General features: G+C 36.0%; 1 protein-coding gene across 3 annotated transcripts in view; it reads right to left on the reverse strand.

The window, feature by feature from the left end:
* Positions 1 to 20,545, reverse strand: part of TIAM2 (TIAM Rac1 associated GEF 2) — a 74,685-nt gene that overhangs the window by 18,534 nt on the left and 35,606 nt on the right. For 2 of the 3 annotated variants that reach the window (XM_026705033.2, XM_087939188.1), the window contains exons 14-15: positions 15,485 to 15,588; positions 83 to 256 (exon numbers count right to left, since the gene is read on the reverse strand). In XM_026705033.2, coding sequence (XP_026560818.2) covers positions 83 to 256; positions 15,485 to 15,588 — 278 coding nt within the window. Of the gene's footprint in view, positions 1 to 82; positions 257 to 9,237; positions 9,379 to 15,484; positions 15,589 to 20,545 lie in introns of those variants that run through there. The other variant, XM_087939204.1, reaches the window with a different exon arrangement.

A 20,545-nucleotide genomic window follows, 5' to 3' on the forward strand; every position in this document is an offset into this window, starting at 1 on the left:
GCTGGTGATATACAGAAAGCAATCACAAAAATAAGGGAGGAAGACTAATAGAGACAAATGAACAATAAAGCATGCCTAATACCTTTACGTAAGATTTCTCTGTGTCTATAAGTTCTTGGATGACCTTCCGGAGTCTGTCTGCATCAGTAAGTTGTCTTGCCAATGGCTTTAGGTGGGAAATATCCTTTAATCCTTCCATCCCATTCACCTGAGTTTCATGGAAATGTGGACACAATGTTGTGATATCTCTAGTGCTCTGCAGGTTGAAAAGAGAAAAGTTCATTGTATTTTTCTTACGATTGACTCCTCTGTGATGGTTCAGTTGTGGATATATTTGCAGATAAGGATCATAGCCGAAATCTATAATAGTACATATATTCTAATTTGTTATCTAAGGTCTTCATTCCAAAGAAATAGATACATATATGCCTGTTCTTTTCTTCCATTCAAGTGTATTCAATTCTTGGAAATGGCCTGGACAAGTCCCTGCAATTTTTCTTCACGTGGTTTTTCAGAATTGGTTTGCCATTGCCTCCTTTCTAGGGCTGAGAAAAAGTAACTGGCCCAAGACCACCCAAATGGTTTTGTGGCTAAGGTGGGATTAAGAACTCACAGTCTCCCAGTTTCCAACCTGATGCCTTATGCCAAAATGAATCTATACATAAATGTATACGAACATTTTATATGTATTGTTTTTACTTAAGAAAACAAACATTTTATATGTATACACACTTTATATGTACATACATTTGAGAGAGAGACAGAGAGACAGAGAGTGAAACAGAGAGACAGAGAGTGAAACAGAGACAGAAAGAAAGAACTCTTGAAGATGGTAGCTTGTTTTGTTTAGTGAATCATTAATTTATTTTAATAATACTTATAATGAAAAGTTATTTCTGAAAGACTGCAGATTCTATTCTGCGTTAGTATCAATGGCTGAGTTTTGTGATTTGAATTTCTGGCAGCTGATTCAGAAGAAAATGTCCTTGGCTACCACAGTTCAGACATTAAAGTAAGAAGCTTGGTTAGGCAGTTTTGCAGAGACAGTACTGTTTGAAGATGGCCTTTGGACTAGTTTATTACTAGAAAGGCTCAGTGTCTGTGGAGATTCTCAGTCATCCAGGCAACTAATCTGCTTCTTCCTTTGACATTGTCTTCATTCTTTTTCCTCAAGGAAAAAAAACCAGTCGAGTTGCCTTTTGGGGAAAAAAATCACCTTTGATACAAAAGGTCAATACAAAACCAGGCAAATTCTTAGAAAAGCCACACTCCATTCATTGTAACAAATAGTTGTCACCTTAATGGGAAACAGCAGACAATCAATCATCTACCTCTTTAAAATTGTTAAACTAAAACAAATAACTGTGGAACAGATTGTCTAATTAAAAGCCATCTTTCATTTTACATTCATAATGTAACATGAGTAGGATTTCTGCCAAATGACTCCATAATGCAGAATGGGGAAGGATTTAGGATTTAATAAAAGCTACAAACCATTTATAAAGTGATACTCATTACTCATTTTATGTTCACCAATCCACAATTATGCTTTGTTAAACATTTATAGAAAACCACAATTTTTGTCTTTGCAACAACTAACCCTAAGACACAAAGGGTTCTTCTCAAAGCTTACCTGTTGACCACTGAAGGATAAAGCTGGGAGTCAAAGAATAATTGGACCAACAAATTAACACAGAATTTAAACAGGAAGGGAATTAATATGTAGCCCACAGTTTCATCCCTTGGTTTGAAGAAACTGTGCATTGTCCATTGAATCCTCAGATAAGTATTTTCATATAGAAGCTGGATTTTATTCTCTGAATAAAGGATGTCCTACTTTCTCCATAAGCTATCCCTTGGAATTGAAAGGATGATTTGAACTTGATGAAAGCAACATAAAGGGTACTTCAAGATATAGGTCTCAGCTAGATATTCTAAAATTAGGCACTACTCAACTGTAAAATAACTAATCCTAAATCTAACCTACTTTTCCATATCTTCCAACAGAGATTCCTTGCGTAAAGCTTATAGGTTATATTAAGCAGGCTGACAGGTCCATCGCTTCACAGGTATGCCTTTTTTTATATAATGAAATAATCACCAGGAGTCTTTAGAGATTAAGTAAAGAGCACTGCAAAAACCAAGCCCAACCAATCAATGTTATTTTTTTATCATCTTCAGGAGAATCCCCTAAATTGAAATGGAAATATTACAAGACAGCAATTACTTTTATATATATCTAATCCCTCAGCAAGGTTTCCAACTAAGAAACCTTGTTAAAATTATAGTACAAACAAAGCCATCAGATCAGGTAATGCTACATAAAGCACTTGGTGCCCTGAAGACCCAAAGCAATTTTCAGTGACACTGACACACTGTTAAGTGATTTGAATGCTAAAGCGAATTGTTTTGGGTTTTGTTTAAATGAAACTGATCCCGAAAGCAGAACACCAGGCATTTTACACATTTCAATACCCTATTTATAGAATAGAATAGAATACTTTATTGGCCAAGTGTGATTGGACACAGAAGGAATTTGTCACATGACCTTTATTTGAATATCCTAGTTGTAATTACATCAGTAGAAAATTGTATCCAAATTGATAACAAGTTTGTGCTGGAAAGGGTGTTCCTTTATATTTTGCTGCGTTTTGTCCAAAATTATTCTTAAAATAGTGGATAAATAGAGAGATGTTTGGAAATTTTCAGAGAAGTTTTTCTGAATCTCATGCCCTTCATATGTATTAGACTTCCCAGTGAGGAATTAAGCGAGTATATCCAACACACATCTGTTCAAAATCAGTTTGAGGAAATAATACCACATTTGGATATGTGTCTCTGAACACTACATTGATGAAAGAACAAACGCATAGCATTATTAATGTAAAATATGTCATGCTAAATCTTCTCTTAGGTGCTGAAAAAAAAATAATCTCAGTCCAAATGATCAGTTGACAGTCCGGCCAGCATAAATAGTAAAGAAACATGACTGTGTTTTAAATGCAGAGACTTTTTTATATTGGGTAATTTAACTCTTCAATTTAGCAAAAGACGATCTTCAAGGGCAGGGTAAGCAGTAACAAGAAAATAAACATCCTGCTTCTTTCCTGAAAGTTACTGTAGACCGATTTATAGTAATAACATGTTAATTCTTCAAAAGCAGAGCTTTCTATGAGGGTGGAAGCATGATGTTTTTCAAGGAAGTCAGTTCACAGTTCAAATTACCAAATGTGTAGTAACAAGAAGTATATGCATGTGGACACCAGTCCAAAGAATCTCCAAATACCCCCCCTAACGCCCCCCCCAAACTATTCGATTAAATTAGTTGGCATTCATATACAACTTATGTACAAAATTCTTCAGCAATCTTTAATTAAACCAACCTTCCTCCTTATTTCCATTTGGTACAACTAAAAAAGAAAAAGGAATGCAAGATATATAGCTCTCTCATGAGATCTTTAAAAAAGACTCCCACATCATCACACCATGACTGAAAAAGGCTGCTTAGCTCTCAAGTCAACAATACTTTCCTCCTTACTTCTGGTTCCGCATTGGAGGAAAAATGGAATTTAACAGATTTAATGACTTCATGAATTGCAAGATGGCCATATGGCAGCTGGCACAAATTCTCGATTAGCAAAATCGAGCATGGTTAACCATTTGTTTTAAATATTTCAACCATCGTATCTGCTCCTGTAACTTCCCACATTTGTAAAATTAGAGGAAAAATACTGGTGGTGTTAATCAAGAGGAATTCTCATCAATTAGACCTAAGATAAATAGCTTGAAATGTGCTATGTAAATTAAATGTGTAATAGTTAGCTGTGATAGGCTAGGTCTTCCTTTAACTTCTTATGGTTCATAAGTGTGATTTATATTTGTTTGTTTGTTTATTTGATTTCTATATCTGCCCATCTCAACAAATGATCCAAAAACATATATTACAATTAAAATCTTAACATTTTTAAAACAATAAAAAACAATAAATGCCATTAACACAATTTTAAAAAAATAAAACATTTGAGCACACACAGAGCAAGACATCTAGCCAGCTAAAAATATAGCCAGGAGGCAGGATCCTTGGAGGTATATATTGCCCCAGCCCTTCCCATATACGTGCTAGTCGTTTCCGGCTCTCGGGGGTGGTGCTTATCTCCATTACAAAGCCAAAGAGTCAGTGCTGTCCAGAGAAGTCTCCGTGGCCATATGGCCAGCATGACTAAATGCTGAAGGTGCACAGAACGCTGTTGCCTTCCCACCAAAGTGGTCCCTATTTTTCTACTTGCATTTTTACATGTTTTCAAGCCGCTAGGTTGGCAGAAGTTGGGACAAGTAATGGGAGCTCACTCCGTTATGTGGTGCTAGGGATTCGAACCGCCGAACTACCAACTTTTCTGATCAATAAGCTCAAAGTCTTAACTACTGAGCCACCGTGTCCCTCTCAGAAGCATAGCCAGCCCTTAAAAAGCTTTACAGAAGGCTAAAGGCTAGCAGGTTAGGGCCATTCCAATCTCTAAAGGGAGGATGTTCCACACAGCGCAGTCTTAACCTCCTTTGTGAAAATCAACTAATAGACACTGTGATAAACCACTATGAGAATCCAGCCTATCTATGTGGATTTCCATAAAGCTTTTGGGAAGCTTTAAATCCAGTCATCTTGCAAATGCTTACAAAAGAGTCATGTGTAGCTTACAAAGTCAACTCCTATGGAGTGGTTACATTCTCATCAAAGAGAAAAATAGGAAGCAATACTTCCCACCATATTCCTCCAAAATACTGTGGGTGCAAAACTCCCAGAATTTGCCAAAAGTCATATTGCCTGAGATTTACAGAAGTTATAATCTCACTCAACCTATATGCAGGCACTGGATTGGAAAAAGTGCCCTAAATGCCTGTAAAGGCACCACTGCTATTTAAGATGATACTTATAAATGACTGAACAATGAAGTAGTTGATTTGACAGACACCGAAATGTTCAGGAATAGGAATTCCAAGGCAGACTGTAAACAGCTTCAAAAAGTCTATGCTGTGCTGAAGAGAAAAATCAGATGTTAGGATCATTATGAGTATAATACATGGAAGAGTGGAGGGAAACAATCCTAAAATATATATTTATATCTGAACCAAAAGTGATTAATTAGAAAAGAGATATTTGGGCTAAGATAGAAAGTACATTAAAAATGTGGGAAATCTGCATATTGTCTCTGAAAACCTTTTATTATATAATACTCCAACAGTATATGTGTAAATGTTTAATATGGCATCATAGATTAATTAGAAGTAAAAAAATATGCACTTGTGTAACAGAGCAATTAACACTAACATTTCTAAAAGCAGCACTATTTGTTCTTCTCATTTTTATTAAAAAAATGAAATGCTGTCAGAAAGAAGAGTGGGATTGACTACCTTTTAAAAGGCTTATATGGGTTTAAAGGATGGGTAAAGATTCCGTTGAAAGAAGGACATCATTTTCTTTGTCAAGAAGTCCTTCATAAAATTGGAGTAGGGTGTAATTAAATTTCCCGACTTTCAATTTTATAACCAAGCAAATATTTTGACTTCACTTCTCTCTGCAAGCCAGGTGACTATCCCAAAACTATGATAGGACATTTTAAAAACAACGTTAATCTTTAATATTATGGCAGGGACTGGGATCCACTTTTAGTTATGATCCTGCAATGTTCTCAGATTTTTCCACATTTGGAAGATATTTTGATAGAGAATTATTATTTTGATCCTTCTTTGCACACTAAATTTACAATCTGGATTAACTGCAGTTTGAATACACTAGATAGTTTAAAAAAACATCTTTGTGAGCTAATAGAAGTACTAATAGCTCAGATATTTTTTTTAACTAATAAATTGTGGGATTGCAAGGAATGCTACTTTTCTATAATGGACAAACTGTGCCTTCCAATTTGGGTTTATGATATGTTTATTCTCTGCTTATAAACTGGTTTTTGATCAACATAACAGAAAAGACGGTTGAACACTTTGCTGTGTGATTAAATTTTGAGAATTTCTTTGAAGCCTGAAGTTTTTTTTAATATATTGTTAGTCTTCTTTTTTCTCTTTTTATTTTTTTATTTTTTTAAACAAAATTTAAAAAGACAAAATGGTGGGAGAGCTAAAATAAACAAATATGCTAAGGAGATGTTTAGAATGAAAAGTCTATTTCTATCCAAATAACTGCTCCTACAGTATAATGGCTGTAGAATGAGAAGTCTATTTCTATCCAAATAACTGCTCCTACAGTATAATGGCTCTATAACTATATAACATACAGGACTGTCAATAACATGGGCAGCTTATAGTGGAAGTGCTAACTGCAATTTTCTCTGGAAAAACTACAATTTTCAAATGTGTTTCTTATGCATTGGATTGTTTGTATTTTCCATTGGAGTTTGACATAATCTGCCTTCAAGCTCTAAAAGGGAGTTTGGGTTGTTTATAAACTTGTTCCATAATTCAGAAATTGTGTCACCACTCTTTTTTGCTAATCTGTCTCACGGTGAAATAAATTATTTTGAACTTTTTATGTCTTTGGTAAGAATTTTTGAATGCAACCTGCCACACAGTAGCCTCTCAGAAGGAATGCAATTTCCAAATTACCAAACACCTACAAAACATGAGCAAAGACAACTAGAGTGCATGTATGTGCATGTTTTATGTGTAAGACTGGGATGTCAGAAACATTTTTGATTTTCTTTTTATGAATCAAAAGGGCTGCTTAATATTTTAAAGGTAAGTTAAGTTGAGGAAGTGGTGAACACAAAAACTGACAAGATTGAAGTAGAGAAATTAAATGTTCATTCATTTGCCTCACCATCCTTTGGGAGACGGATTTTTGTTTTACTCAGTAGAAAAATTTTCCAGTTATACTGAATCCAAGTACTGTTTGTTTCACCTTAGTTTGTTCCACCTAATTATGGAGTTAGCCATAATATGCTTTATATTTAACTATCCTGCATTTAATGTCATCTGGTAGCATTATGGTGTAACCTATTTCTCAGTTTCACTCCAGAATCTTTTCTATTAAAATGGCATTAGTTCCAGTTCATTCTTTGGAGAACCACACAATTAATTTATTTACACTGTACAAAATATTTAATTTATTCCTACTGTCTGCTTCCTGCTTTATAATAGTAAACCTAACTTTATTCAAGATCTTTATGCAAAACATTCTTGGAACTTCAAGAATGTAACACCTAGCAGACCACACATCTAGATCTGACATGAACCTCCTGACATTAAAGACACACAAGAGTTTGTGGGATCATGCTATTTACTTCAGCTCCCTCTGCTCTTGCATACACTGGTCACTGTAGGAGAAGACCAAACTGAGCCTGACGATGGGGTCAAATGCATCATCAATCGGGAGTCTCTACACCCTCAAAAAAGACTCAAGTCCAGCTTCTCTTGAAGTCTGTTTACTTTTATCAGGTACCAATTTGCCTTGACCCTTATAGACCAGACTCTGGAATAAAGGTTGCATGGAATAAACTCACAGTGCTTTCTGAACTCTATCCTGGGTCCTGGTTTCTTTCGCCTAAAAGCCACATGTCTCCAGATTTACAATCAAAACCCACCTAGAGGAACCCTGAGCATATATTAATTTAACATAGGCAGGAACTGGACAGGGATGTACAATGCATCGACACACAGCAGTTCTAAGTTATGTCATAATGTTTCTCGCCCAAATCCCAACACTATAAACACAAGAAAGAAAGAAAAATCACCCCTTGTTCTTCCTCCAGCATAATTTTCACATCTCTGTTATCTAAATATATGTCTATCTCCTTGACAGAATATTGGGGTTTCAGCACTGAATGACCAGAAATATACAGTAAAATGAGACTTCCCTCGCCTTTCCACAGCTTACTGTTCATTAAAACATTTAATATGCTTTCTTTCTGGTTTCTATATATATAGCTACTTATTATGTAGAGGTTGGCTAGCACAATGTAACTAATTTCTAGCTCAAATATGGAAATATTAGTTTGAAATATAAAAATCAGTTTATCAAGCCATACTACATTCCAGACACAGATCTTCACTATTTGGTATGTGGTCAATGGCAAACAATTAAGTTCACATCACCTGGCATAGTCACTCCATAAGGTTTATAAATATTTTAAAATACCCTTTATCTCAATGAACAGGATAGTGTGAAATACCAATGTAAGTTTTTAATGTATATTACATTTCAATACAAATGTTCTATTATAAATACTAAATAAAAGATACATCATCATTTCTAATTTACAGAAATAGGACCTTTCAAAGAATTTGGGGAATGTGTGAACCTCAGTATACTTATTTGGAAGTTAATTCCCCCGAACTTATTAAGACGTGTATAAGAAAGAATTTAACTTCCAACCAGCTACATGCATAAGGGCAGAAGCTTTGATTCAACTATGCTATATAACACGGCAACATTGTAGTGTATAACTAAGGTGTAGGTTTTCCCTTTTGCAGCAGTTCCACAAAAGGAAGCAGAGCACCCAGGGCCTCAGATGACTCAACTCAACACACACAATTCAATCAGCAATTAGACTGCATCCCCAGGCATGTCAAGGTCTTATAATCTTTTAACAAGACTCTGGCATGTTTTAAGGCAATGGCTGAGTATGCACCATTCTCATTAAATCTATATTTTAATCCAGTTGAGTATTTCTGAGTGTGTTTCTCCATGATCTTGTAGCACATTTCACTGCTGTTGTAAAAGAAAACTATCTTCATGCTCATTTTTTTAACAAAAGCAAAGAGTGAAGAATCACTAAAAAAAAGAACATCAACGGGAGGGGGGAATCTAAAATTAAAGGATCATCAACATAGATTTTCACAGTCCTTAAAAGAGATTTTTTTTTAAATTTTCAGCAAATTAATTACCATCTCAGTTTCCTTTTGTTTTAGCTCAGTTTTACATTTACTGACAGAGGTCATTTCTGTTTATTGATTTAGCTACCCACTTGTTAATTTACCAAAGACAGGTAAAAGCAGAGTTCCTCCACCCCACAGTTAATGAATCCGTGGTTTGTAAAAAAAAATAACCTACAAGTAAAACAGCTTTATCTTTAAAGTAAGATACTTTGCTTAAGTTTTAAAATACAGAACACGATACAGCTTCCAAGAAAGCAAGCAACATCATCAAACGTAAGTGTGCATTATAAACATAGATAAAACAGATGCACTTGTGAAGTTTAGATGAAACAGAATGTCTATTTCTTCACTTACATATAAAAAGGAAAAAGAATCCGCTCCCTCCAAGTCCAGTTATCTCAAGCTGTTGTCTGCTAAGAGCTGAGCATTGCTTGCAATCTCCGTTTCAGGAAATACTCCCTAAACTGATTGCTCTTCCAATCTGCACTGAAAAACTCCTGGCGTCACCACTCTCTTCTCCACGCTGCACTTCCACAGAGCCCCACACTTTACAATATTACATAATGACAAGATTCCTCTGCCACTATACTTTGAAAAAGAAATGCATCCAGGGAAATCCAACATCAATAGGAAATAGGACAGAAGTCAAGCATTTTCCAGAAGCATTTTGCTGCAAAAGCCTTATTTATAAGAAAGATAATGTTTCTTTTTGTTTTTTAAATAGAAGATATGCATTTCCCCCCCCGGCTTTCATTCACATGATTGTTACAGCAATCATCTTTTTATAATTCCCCACCCATATCCATCTCCATCCTTCTCTCTCTCCTCCCACCTCCTTCTTTCTCTCTCACACTCACTCACTCCCTGCTGAAGATGGGTCATGCCAAATTGCTCTAATGGGCACTTTCCAAGAAAAGGGCAATCATTTGTGGAAATTGTAGGGTTATCAAACACACTGCTGTAGTTGGAGGTTCATCCAAGTGGAACCACTCCTCCACTCTTAAGGTGTCTCTAGGTGTCCTACTGAAAGTATTTACATTATCCAAGACAAAGGATTCCAACATTAACCATAATACAATCCTACCAAGCTTCCATGTGCATCCATGCATGCACATATGATCATGTGTCTTTTGAAGAAGAAAATTAAAGAGTTTTGTCTGTCTTTTTCCTACTATTTCTTCCAAGGATCCTGGCCAATCACTATAAAGGAAAAATATTTGAAGCCAGCTTAATATTTATATCCATATTACCAGTTTGTTTTAAGGTGTAGCCATTTATCTGAACTTGCTATTAATTCTAGGTTTATGGAACAAAGCACAAAGGGATTTGAAATTCTTGAGAAAGAAAGTCAATTTGCTTCAGAGGATATATTAATTACCACGTTGCAGTTGTTTAAAAAAAAATCTAGAAGCAACGGAACACACACAATGGAACAATCTCCATCTTAATTTAAGCAAGGAAACTGGACCATGACGAACAGATCTTTTAGATAATACAGGAGGTTCCAACAGATTATTAAAAGTGAAGATGGAGAGCTATCCTTTGGGATTTTCATAGCACAAAGGTGTTGAATTTGAACACTGAACCTAAAAGAAACACAGAGCTATTTTAAATCCATGAAAAGGGATTCGAGGTTGATCACAGATATTTGCAGACAACATATATGAAGATGCAGGAGGGTCAGTGGCAAAGTCAGTAGTAGTGGAGCTTCAAAATGTACCCAGGTGAAGACTGTGAATACAGGTAGTTATCGATTCTGTTGATAAGTGAGACATTTGCTAAGTTTTCCCCATTTTATGACCTTTCTTGCCACGGTTGTTAAGTGAATCACGGTAGTCTTTCGGTTAGGGACACGATTTTAACTGAATCTGGCCTCCCCATTGACTTGTCAGAAGGTCGCAAAAGATGATCACATGACCCTAGGACACTGCAACCGTCATAAATATGAGTCAGTTGTGAATCCTCTGAATTTTGATCAATTTTGACCACGGGGATGCTGCAACCGCCGTGTGAAAAACTGTCATAAATCACCTTTGTAAATTTGAACGGTCACTAAATGAACTGTTGCAAGTCGAGGCCAACCTGTATTGTATCGACCACTTTCCCAATGCAAAGGAACTAGTGATGTCTACTGGGCAGCAATTAGCGCCCCCCCACCAAGTTCAGCTTATTTTAAAGTGGTGGCGTTTTAAGGCATTGCAGAAAAGACAAAGGGTGAAGGAATGGAAGTTGATAGGAACTCTTTGCTTCAAAGGAAAACAGGCGGGGACCTGAACATTTACTGAGCATTATATGGGCATCTTCTTTATCTACTGAAAATTTGCTGCAGTCAAGCAGATCTATAAGCCACCTATAGAACTACTGAAAAGGAACATTTTGACCAGCTAGAGCAGAGTTTAACCAGAAGCACAGATGTCTAAAAAGCAGAGTGGAATTACAGAATTGATGTGACAGCCGTAGTATATCTCATTAGACATCCTTTATTTTTATCTTCATGTAATGCATTCATTTCTGCTGCTCTTTTTGGGTTGTTTCCCCAAAGTAAGCAATCTCTGCTCATTTTTTTTTTAGCCTAAAAAGCACAAAAAAAGTATATTTTATGCTTATAACCCTTGGGATATAAATGCGACTCTGTTTTCTTCAAATGATTTTTTTTATATACTCTAAACTTGGGGGGGGGAGCTCCCCTCCCCACACATATATATACACAAAGAGAGTCCTTGTTTCAAAATGACTTTGACTTCATTAAAAAGATAAGCACAAAAAAAGAAGAAGAAAAAAGCAAAAATGTAGGCTTTTCCATCATCTTTCAATTGAATTAATTCCCCTACAACTTGAATTGGCACCCAACCTCATTTGCTCTCATATCTATCTGGACCATACCAAAATGGCAAGGACAAACTGGCCACTGGAGCAGCAGGCCATTATGAACTCTTTTAAAATGTGGATTTGCTTTGTCATTCAAGAACGATGATCTTGGCATAAGCAGAAGAAGATCACTATGACTACTTTGCCATAGCTTAAAATTCATGCAAATATTTTGTCATGGTTTCCATGTTATAAAATGGGATTCAAAGTCTATGAACATTACAAAAAATGTAAAATAAAGATGATTTATTTTAAAAAACCATAGCCAAATCCCTTTCCCTGATTTATCTGAATGGTGGAATACTTTTTGACTCATATTTCTTTTTATTTGATTGCAAATAAACCTTACAAAAATGTTAAATAATTGCTTATTGATGCCATTGGGCAATAACCAAGGAAGAATTGATTCTGCTTCATTAACTTTGTCAGTTCTCCTTTCCTGTCTTCCCTTGAGCTTACACTTGTTTCTGTAGTTTCCTTCTCATTATAGTTGACATACATAGTAGCTGGGGAGGGGGCATTTCAATGTATTAAGTTGCATCACATACATCAAAACTTCAGATACATTTCTCAAGAAGTAGCTTCTTTTATATTTTCTTTTTAAGATGTAGATTCTAATCCGTATCTTTTTCCCTAGCTAGTCTACAGCCACCCTTATGAATTGACTGCCAAAAAGAACTCTGAGACTGCTTTCCACTGGCGGGGATGATGAGGAGGAGGATAAGGAGGAGGAGGAGGAGGAGGAGGAGGAGCTATTTCAAATCCTTCAGAAATACTAGTACATGTATGGATAAAACCACTTCTTAGATAAGTGAAGTCAATTAAATCAAGTTGATTTATAGATATATAGGGCTAGAGTTTGTTATCTTATTAGAACAATCCTATAGATTTGCAGTGGGAAATGTTTCTCTTGGTTGGAAGTTTTCCTTCCCAATTTATTGTTTTACTGTTTTTCTCCTCTCTCTTTTGATTTCTGAAGGAAAACAGATGTGGGAAGTAATCTGAAAAGTGTTATACATTAGGCTGTTGGTTTGAGCTCCAAGCTTGGCAATTTGGTTGCAAACGTTTTTTCACCATTCAAAGGGACATCGTCAGTGTGTTTTGAACTGTTATACATTAGTAATGTGAGATCTTTTACCTATGGATATGTATGTATATGTCATGTGTTGCTTATGCATTAATCTACCACCTTTCTGAGATGCATAAAGAAAACTGCATCTCTTAGTTGGAGGTATCTCTCTTAATAAGCTTTAGAGGCAATTCCACTAGCACATGCTGTCTTATAAATGATGCAGTAAGGCTTATTTGCTTTGGGTCCTTTGTTTAATTCCATACATGGAATTTTAATGACCGGCTTTTTGGCTAGTGTTTGTATATGAGTTTAAATATGCGAATTGCTTCCTGGTGATGGTTTACGGCAGACTAGATGTAACTGAAGGAACGTGGATAGCATTGTGGTGGAGATTCACGGTCATATAATGAATACTGGCTGTGGCACAATCTTTCTAGATAAAAGAGAAATTGTGAGATCACCCACTTGTACTTCAGACAGCTGCTCCTTGTAAGCAGACTGCAGAAAAAAGGTTTTGATGTTGAGCAGCTTGGAGAAGGGATTCAATCAAGTATATTGAACAGATTGGGAAATCATGTAAAGGTGATGTATTTATCTGAATTCTGATTCTTTGCATTTACCACTTATGTATTTTATTACTATATTTTCTTTGGTGTATTTACCCTGGAATTTGATTCAGTATTTTACTTTTATTTTCTATAGTCATAACATTAATCAATTAAGAAACTATTACCATTACTAAGCAGGTACATAGCTGTAATACAGGTTATATAGACACTAAGTGCATAAGCTTCATTATCTTAAACATGTGTGTGTATAAAATCACACATTTTCCTTTTTCTCTTCTATTTTTCTCTTGAGTTTCCTCTTTCTTGCAGTTTTAACTTTCCCTTTGATTTCTTTCATCTTTGTTCATTTGCATTTGTTTTTATTTTCCTATATAAATATGAATTGCTTCATTATGTTAGCTTTTATTAACGTTTAGATCCTTAGTTTACTTGGGGGGGTCTCAGAACATATAATGCAGCTGAAACATGAAGAGTCTTAAGGCAATAATAACCCCATAGCACATATCAGGATACTTAAGCACTCAAAAAAGCATATTTTTGATTGGGTTTAAAACCTCGGAATTCCTTGTCAAAAAATAAATGCCAATATAGCAGAAATGTATGGATAATATCGAACTGTTCTTACAGATATAAATTCGACTCTGCTTGTCTTGAAGGAAAAAGCAGTGGATCAAGGCAGTTCTGTAAAATCAGAATTTACTTTCTGCTTCAAAACATGCCGTTTGTCTAGTAACAACCTCTTCCTGATCCCCTTCACACTTAATGTGGTATAGTGCAATAGTGTTCCACTTCCTCTAGTAGAAATCTTAATCATTTTTAAATATATTGAATTCCCAGGTGTTTAATTAATCTCCTTTAGGGAATTCCTTTGTTGTTGTTGTTGCTGCTGCTGTTCCATCAGTTTTAAGCATAATGGAGAAGAAAGAAACAGAACCTGAGATGGAAGAAGGACTCTTTTTTCACTGATGGTAATGATACTTTCACAACATTAATGTGTGTAAAAAATAGTAACTGAATCTGATATTTAAAAATAAATCAATTTCTCCAGTACAATTAACACACAAACAACATAGTATTAACAGTAATTTAAAAAGCAGATGTAAATATGCAAGGAGTATGATCTCATTCAGTCAGTAACAGCATTGTGATTTTAAAGATTTGCATTAAGCAGTGTGCTATTAGTTAGAACATACAAGCCCCAGACTTCAGTAGTTTATATTCTATATACAATTCTACTATTTATTTATTAGATTTTTATTCCTCCTTTATTATTTTTATAAATAAGTCAAGGCAACAAGCATACATCATACTCTTTCCTCTATTTTCCTTACATCTACAACCCTATGCAATGGATTGGGCTGAGACAGAGTGAATGGCTCAAAGTCACCCAGCTGGCTTTTATGTCTAAGGCAAGACAAGAACTCAGTGTCTCTTGGTTTCTAAACCAGCACCTTAACCATTACATCAATCTTGTATTACTTATACAATATTGATTCAAGAAATTAATTACTTATATCCTCCCTCTTTTGTACAAGAGCATAATGCCCCTGCCTCCTATTTTCCTTCATAACATCAGCTCTGTGAGGTAGACTAGACTGAGAAAGAATGGCCAAAATTCAACCAATGAGCTTTCACGGCTGAGGATGGAATAGTGCTCTGTTTCTAGTACATCTTATTACACCACACTGGCCTTGAACAAATCAAAGAGAAATATAAGAGCCATGAAGGCACAGTGGTTAGAATGTAGTATTGCAGGCTAATTCTGCCAACTGTCTGCTGACTGCCGGCAGTTCGATTTCAACCTGCTCAAGGTTGACTCAGTTTTCCATCCTTCCGAGGTGGGTAAAATGAGCACCTACGTTTTGGGGGGAAATATGCTAACTCTGTAAACTGCTTAGAGGGGGCTGTAAAGCTCTGTGAAGCAGAACATAAGTCTAAATGCTACTGCTATATATGTAACTGTATCCAAGGACATGCATATAGATGTGTGTCTGCATGTATAGAATTAGTGCTACTTCATCCACAAAAGCAGTCCACATGCCTTCCATCTCTCTCTCTATTTTCTGCATTAACTTTTAAGCAGTTCTCTTACCCTGAATGGTAAATCAAGTTTCTCCTTCTCTGGCATCTGGTCCAACATGCCATCTGTGTTGCTCCTTTTTAGACTTCCATTAATATCAGGCACATGATTGAAATCTATATTTTAAAAAAGTGAAAAGTTAGATATCAGAAGAAGAAATATGTATTTTCTTTCATTTAGGTATAATTGTTTCATTAAAGTGACAGGAAATATAAACTCCCGGAAATCTGTTTGGCTTTTCCAGCTAAAACAATCCCATGTTAAGTAATACAAATATTTGGGCTGCTACTTCAAAGCCTGCCTTCCTGAGCATCATCTGTCTACAATGCAGTACAGTGTGTGCTGGCTGAAGAAAACATCCAATACAAATGTCTGCATACATATAAAATGATTTTCTTGGATGAACATATTGTCCTAAAACTTAGTGTGGTTCTTAAACTTATTAATGGCCCAAAAGAAGAGGGAAGAGAACCTTGGCTTCCTTCTTTGTATTACTACTTCATATAGCAACAATTACGATAAAATGGAAATACAAACAATATTTTGCCAATATAGGTGGCCCTCGACTGATGACTGAAAGGGAACCTGCCTATGACAATTGTAACTCATGACCTGCCTATTACGGTCATAAGTCAGTCGGTAAGCAACTGTTTTAAGTCAACGACTACCTGTATTTAAAAGTATGGGTTAAGGCTACCAAATTGGGATGGCAAATATCAGAGATACCATTAGTTGGCAGCAGAGAATTCAAGACTTTCTGAGTCTCTTTGCTACCATCTAATGACAATTGCAAATTTGCAACTTGGATTTAGTAGCCCATCAAAAAGGAAAAGAAAATTTCATATCAGTTTCTTCAAGAGATGGATCATGCAATGATTAGAATGGACTTTGTATATGTGTTGAGGTAATTCCCCATTAGGAGAATGAGTGCACACAGGGAGACGTAGTGAGAGTGATGTTGAATAACACACGACTAGCACACAGATACACTGAATAGTAAAATGTAGGTTTTACTTCCAGTGAACTGTTAAGCAAGATTCAACAAACAGTCCAAGTCGTTCACGGTTAAAGCAGTCAATTTTTAGTCCAGGGATAATCCAAACAACAAAGTCCAGTATCATACACAGTTCAGTAACAGACTTACAGCAATCCAAGAAGAACGACGATCAGCAACAATCAATAGGGAAAAATGCAAGAACCAAAAAACATCAAACATCAGAACATCTAGCAACTAACAACAGAACTAACAACCCATGTTTCTGGCTCCATCTTATGGCCGTTTGAGGAACCACACCCAATTACAAATTTAGCATTCCCTTAAAGAGACAGTATTTAACGTCTATCCTGGTTTATATATTTCCAACCCAACTGTTAGGTGACTATCAATATGCATAAAGTACATACAGATACCTTTGCTGCAGTAAATTTAGGCAAAACAGAATGCAATAAAGCCCTGGAATGTCAGAAATGCCAAGCAACTCCAGAGAAACTGAAATAATTTAGCACTTTGTCTGCATTCATGCCCATATGCACCAGTGTTTTGAGCTGCCAATTTAATTACATGAATGTAATTATGTTGTATTGTGTTGACAAGCCATATATGATTCACTATCATTCAAAGAAAAGATAATGTAACCCACTAAACTTCAAAAAGAACAAAACGTTTCCCTCACCATTAATTATTCAATAAAATACTGAATACGCTATGAACAGATGGGATCACAAGCAAAGCAGCAGAGAGAAAGCCCATGAAAACATCAGAAAACACAATTCTCTAAACCGCCACAGCAGTACAAACCATGCAATGAACATGGCACTGTGGTAAGTATCTGGACGTATTCAAAGTTAAAGAAATCTGGAGATCAAGAAAACAAATGAGAAACAAAGAAAATGCATCCCTATTTTAAGGAGGAAACAGATCCCTCCGTGTTATAAAGAGAGGAGGAAGATGCAACTGTTCATGATGCTTTAGTCCATTTAATTAACAAGGCTCTAATTGCATGCTAATCCATACTGCTCTTACCAACTCCCTCTTTTCTCTGTAAATGAGGAGGAAACTGCAATGAGGCATAAGGAGGAATGAGGGATACGCTTTTAAGTACCAGCCTGCTAAATAACTTCTCATCGTTTACAGTTCTGTTCTGAATATCACCCTTTTGAACTAGTGCCCTATTGCACAGCAGCAAAAATATGTTAACAAAGATCAAGACTAGATGGCAAGCTGCCCTCCTGGTAAAGAGGACGGGGCCTTGCCTTTTAGTTTATTGACACTAATAGAGGGGAGTAGGATGGAGCACTAAAAATAAAAGCAGATGGCACAGCAAAATTAGGTATGCCACTGTAGAATCAGGGAAAGTACACAATTATTTCTATTTTAGATCATGCTGGTGAGAGAATCAGAGTCTACACTGCTTGAACACAGAGAATGAAACAGAGAAATATAGTAACCGAACAAGAATGGAAGATCTGCTTTGCAGAACCGATTATTCCATGGGATAGAGCTAAAATGTGAATAGCTCAAAACAAAAAATGTTTTCAAAGAAGGATCTTTTAGTGCTTAACACTGCAAAACAATTGAGTTCTGTATATTGCTCCATCTAAAACTGTGTCCCATAATAATCAGATTCTGCTTGTCCCCATGGGCAAGATCCTTGACAATGTTTAATCATAAACAATTTCCATTTTGTTCTAACATCAAATACCTCCACGTAAGGCATCCTTCAACACATTTCTGATTCTCTGTTACACTTTGCTGAAATTAACTCTTAAGTCAATCATTTCTCGTTGCCTACTAGCTATCCTACAATTAGCTATTTCTTCCCCAAAGGAATTCGGAATTGGGGGGTGGGGGGGGGGCTGGTCTTGGAAAATTTATGGACACATAATGATTCTTGGCTGAGTTCTGTCTTTAACTACACACACACAAACACACCCAGACTCTCCCTGTTTTTCTACATTGCTGCCACCAATGAAGCAGGATGGAAGAGCGGAGAAAGCCAGTTCAGCTTAGAATCAAATATACAGTACTGGCAATTTGGTTAAGTTGAGTTTTCCTTTCTTGAAGGATCAAATTTGCAATGCAGTCCAGATTTTGAATGGAATATCACGGATGGAAGGGAAAGAATGGGAATAACCCTCAACTTCTACCTCAAACTCAATATGGTTCTCGGTGAAATTTAAACAGAACATACATTATTGTTTTTTTTTAAGCAAGAGACCCTACTTGGCTTTCAAGTTGCATGCTTTAAAATGTAGGAAAGGTCTCCCAAATCTCTCACCAACAGTTTTGCATGCAAGAGGTGCAAATTTCAGAAAGCAAATAGATGTGGGGGTTGTGTGTCTAGTACCTTAAAATACTAGAGTTACTTCTTTTGCTTCTCTTTTCTATTCTCCTCCTGAGACCTTCTGAGACCAGGGGTGGCTAAAGAATGGTGTAAATTACTGAAAGATGTAGTCTAGCAACACCTGGAGGGTCATATATTGTTATTTAATGTCATAATCGCAGATATAAACTAGTTACTTACAATCTCAAAAATCAGCTCTACAATGCTATAGCTAAGACATTATACTGGAACTTATTCTCAAATTGATATTCAGGGAACGTGTACCAGCAATCCAGTATATTTGCACAAGGAAAGGAAATTCAAAAGGTTCCCGCTGATTCGAAAAAGTCAAATCCCTGAAATAAGCAATAAGAGGCATTTTCCAAAATATTATTTTGGGCCGTCTTATACTTTTACTTGCAAAATATATTTTAGAGCAAAAAACCTCTCTGGGATACATATAAGGATTCATAAATAATTAAATAATTTTCAAAACCAAGGTGGTTTAAAGACAATTTAATTCAAGAATATTAGAAGAAACTTTCCAGGATGTATCTGAGAGGGACAGCCCATCCCACAGAAGGGGTTTTACCACATAAAGATGCACTATAGATCATCTATATAATAAAGTGAGATAAAATGACAGAAAGCAACTGAAGACAACAAAGCTTGCATAACACATTTTTGGTTCCAGAATTAAACTTCCAAAAAGTCACAATATATGGACCATTCACACAACACCCCTACCTAATAATGTTCTCCCACATCACCATCCACAACCAATCCCTAATACCCAAGCCACTTCGAAGTGGCCTACTTTTGTTTTTTTGTTTAATTTTTTGATATGCTTAAAAACACACCTTAGTTCAATGAGGGTCAAAGCCCTTACGCAACTGATGCGAAGCACACTAAGCTTCTTGCATTCCCTTAGGATTTCATTTCACCCAATACTTTCTTACAGGCAGTGAAAATAGTGCCTGGAAGGGCCACTGTGCCTGCTAGCTCTAGACTAGAAGGGAAATATAGTAATTTAGTTATCTTTAGTTATCAATTTATCTTGGAGATAAATTGAAAGCCAAAGCTCTTTAGAGCAGGCATTATGTTAAAAAAAAAAAGAAGAGTCATATACAAGACCATGAAGCTCAAGGCAAAAAGTCAGTTAAAGTACTGGAAGAGTGGAAGAAAGAAGTATTAGGATTAAACAACAGTGAACAGAAGGAATAAAGAACAAAGAAGAATGGAGCCTTAAAGTTGACAGAAGGGAGAGACTACTATATGGAAGTTTTTTTTTCTAGTATGTCATTAAGACCCTTGTTTAGTTATGCCCTGAAGAGTGAAGGAGACTTTCAGGCTTAGTTCAAGCATTTCAATGAGCCTGACATGATTGGACCAGATAATTTATGGCATACTGGTTAGGATAAATTCAGCCCAGTTTCTGGGTTGAAAGACAAAGAAGGAAACAGCACTGCATGATATAATGTTTCTACAAAGCATGGGCAAAATAAGTCATTAAACCTGGGATGCTAAATTTAAAATACTTTTATAGCTTATTCTATTGAAAAGGAGACAGCTGCTGGAGCCTTTTATTTAATGGTTCAGAAATAAGACTGAAGAAAATGTAAGCTTATATTTTCATCCTCAAAAATGGAAATAGCTAGTTGAATCCACCATCCTGAAAGTGAACGTTAACTTTTACACACACACACACACACACACACACACACACACACACACGGAGTCAACTTTATTT

Source organism: Pseudonaja textilis, chromosome 1 (assembly GCF_049901715.1).
Source record: "Pseudonaja textilis isolate UNSWEBS1 chromosome 1, rPseTex1.2, whole genome shotgun sequence".
In the NCBI taxonomy this organism is placed as follows: domain Eukaryota; kingdom Metazoa; phylum Chordata; class Lepidosauria; order Squamata; family Elapidae; genus Pseudonaja; species Pseudonaja textilis.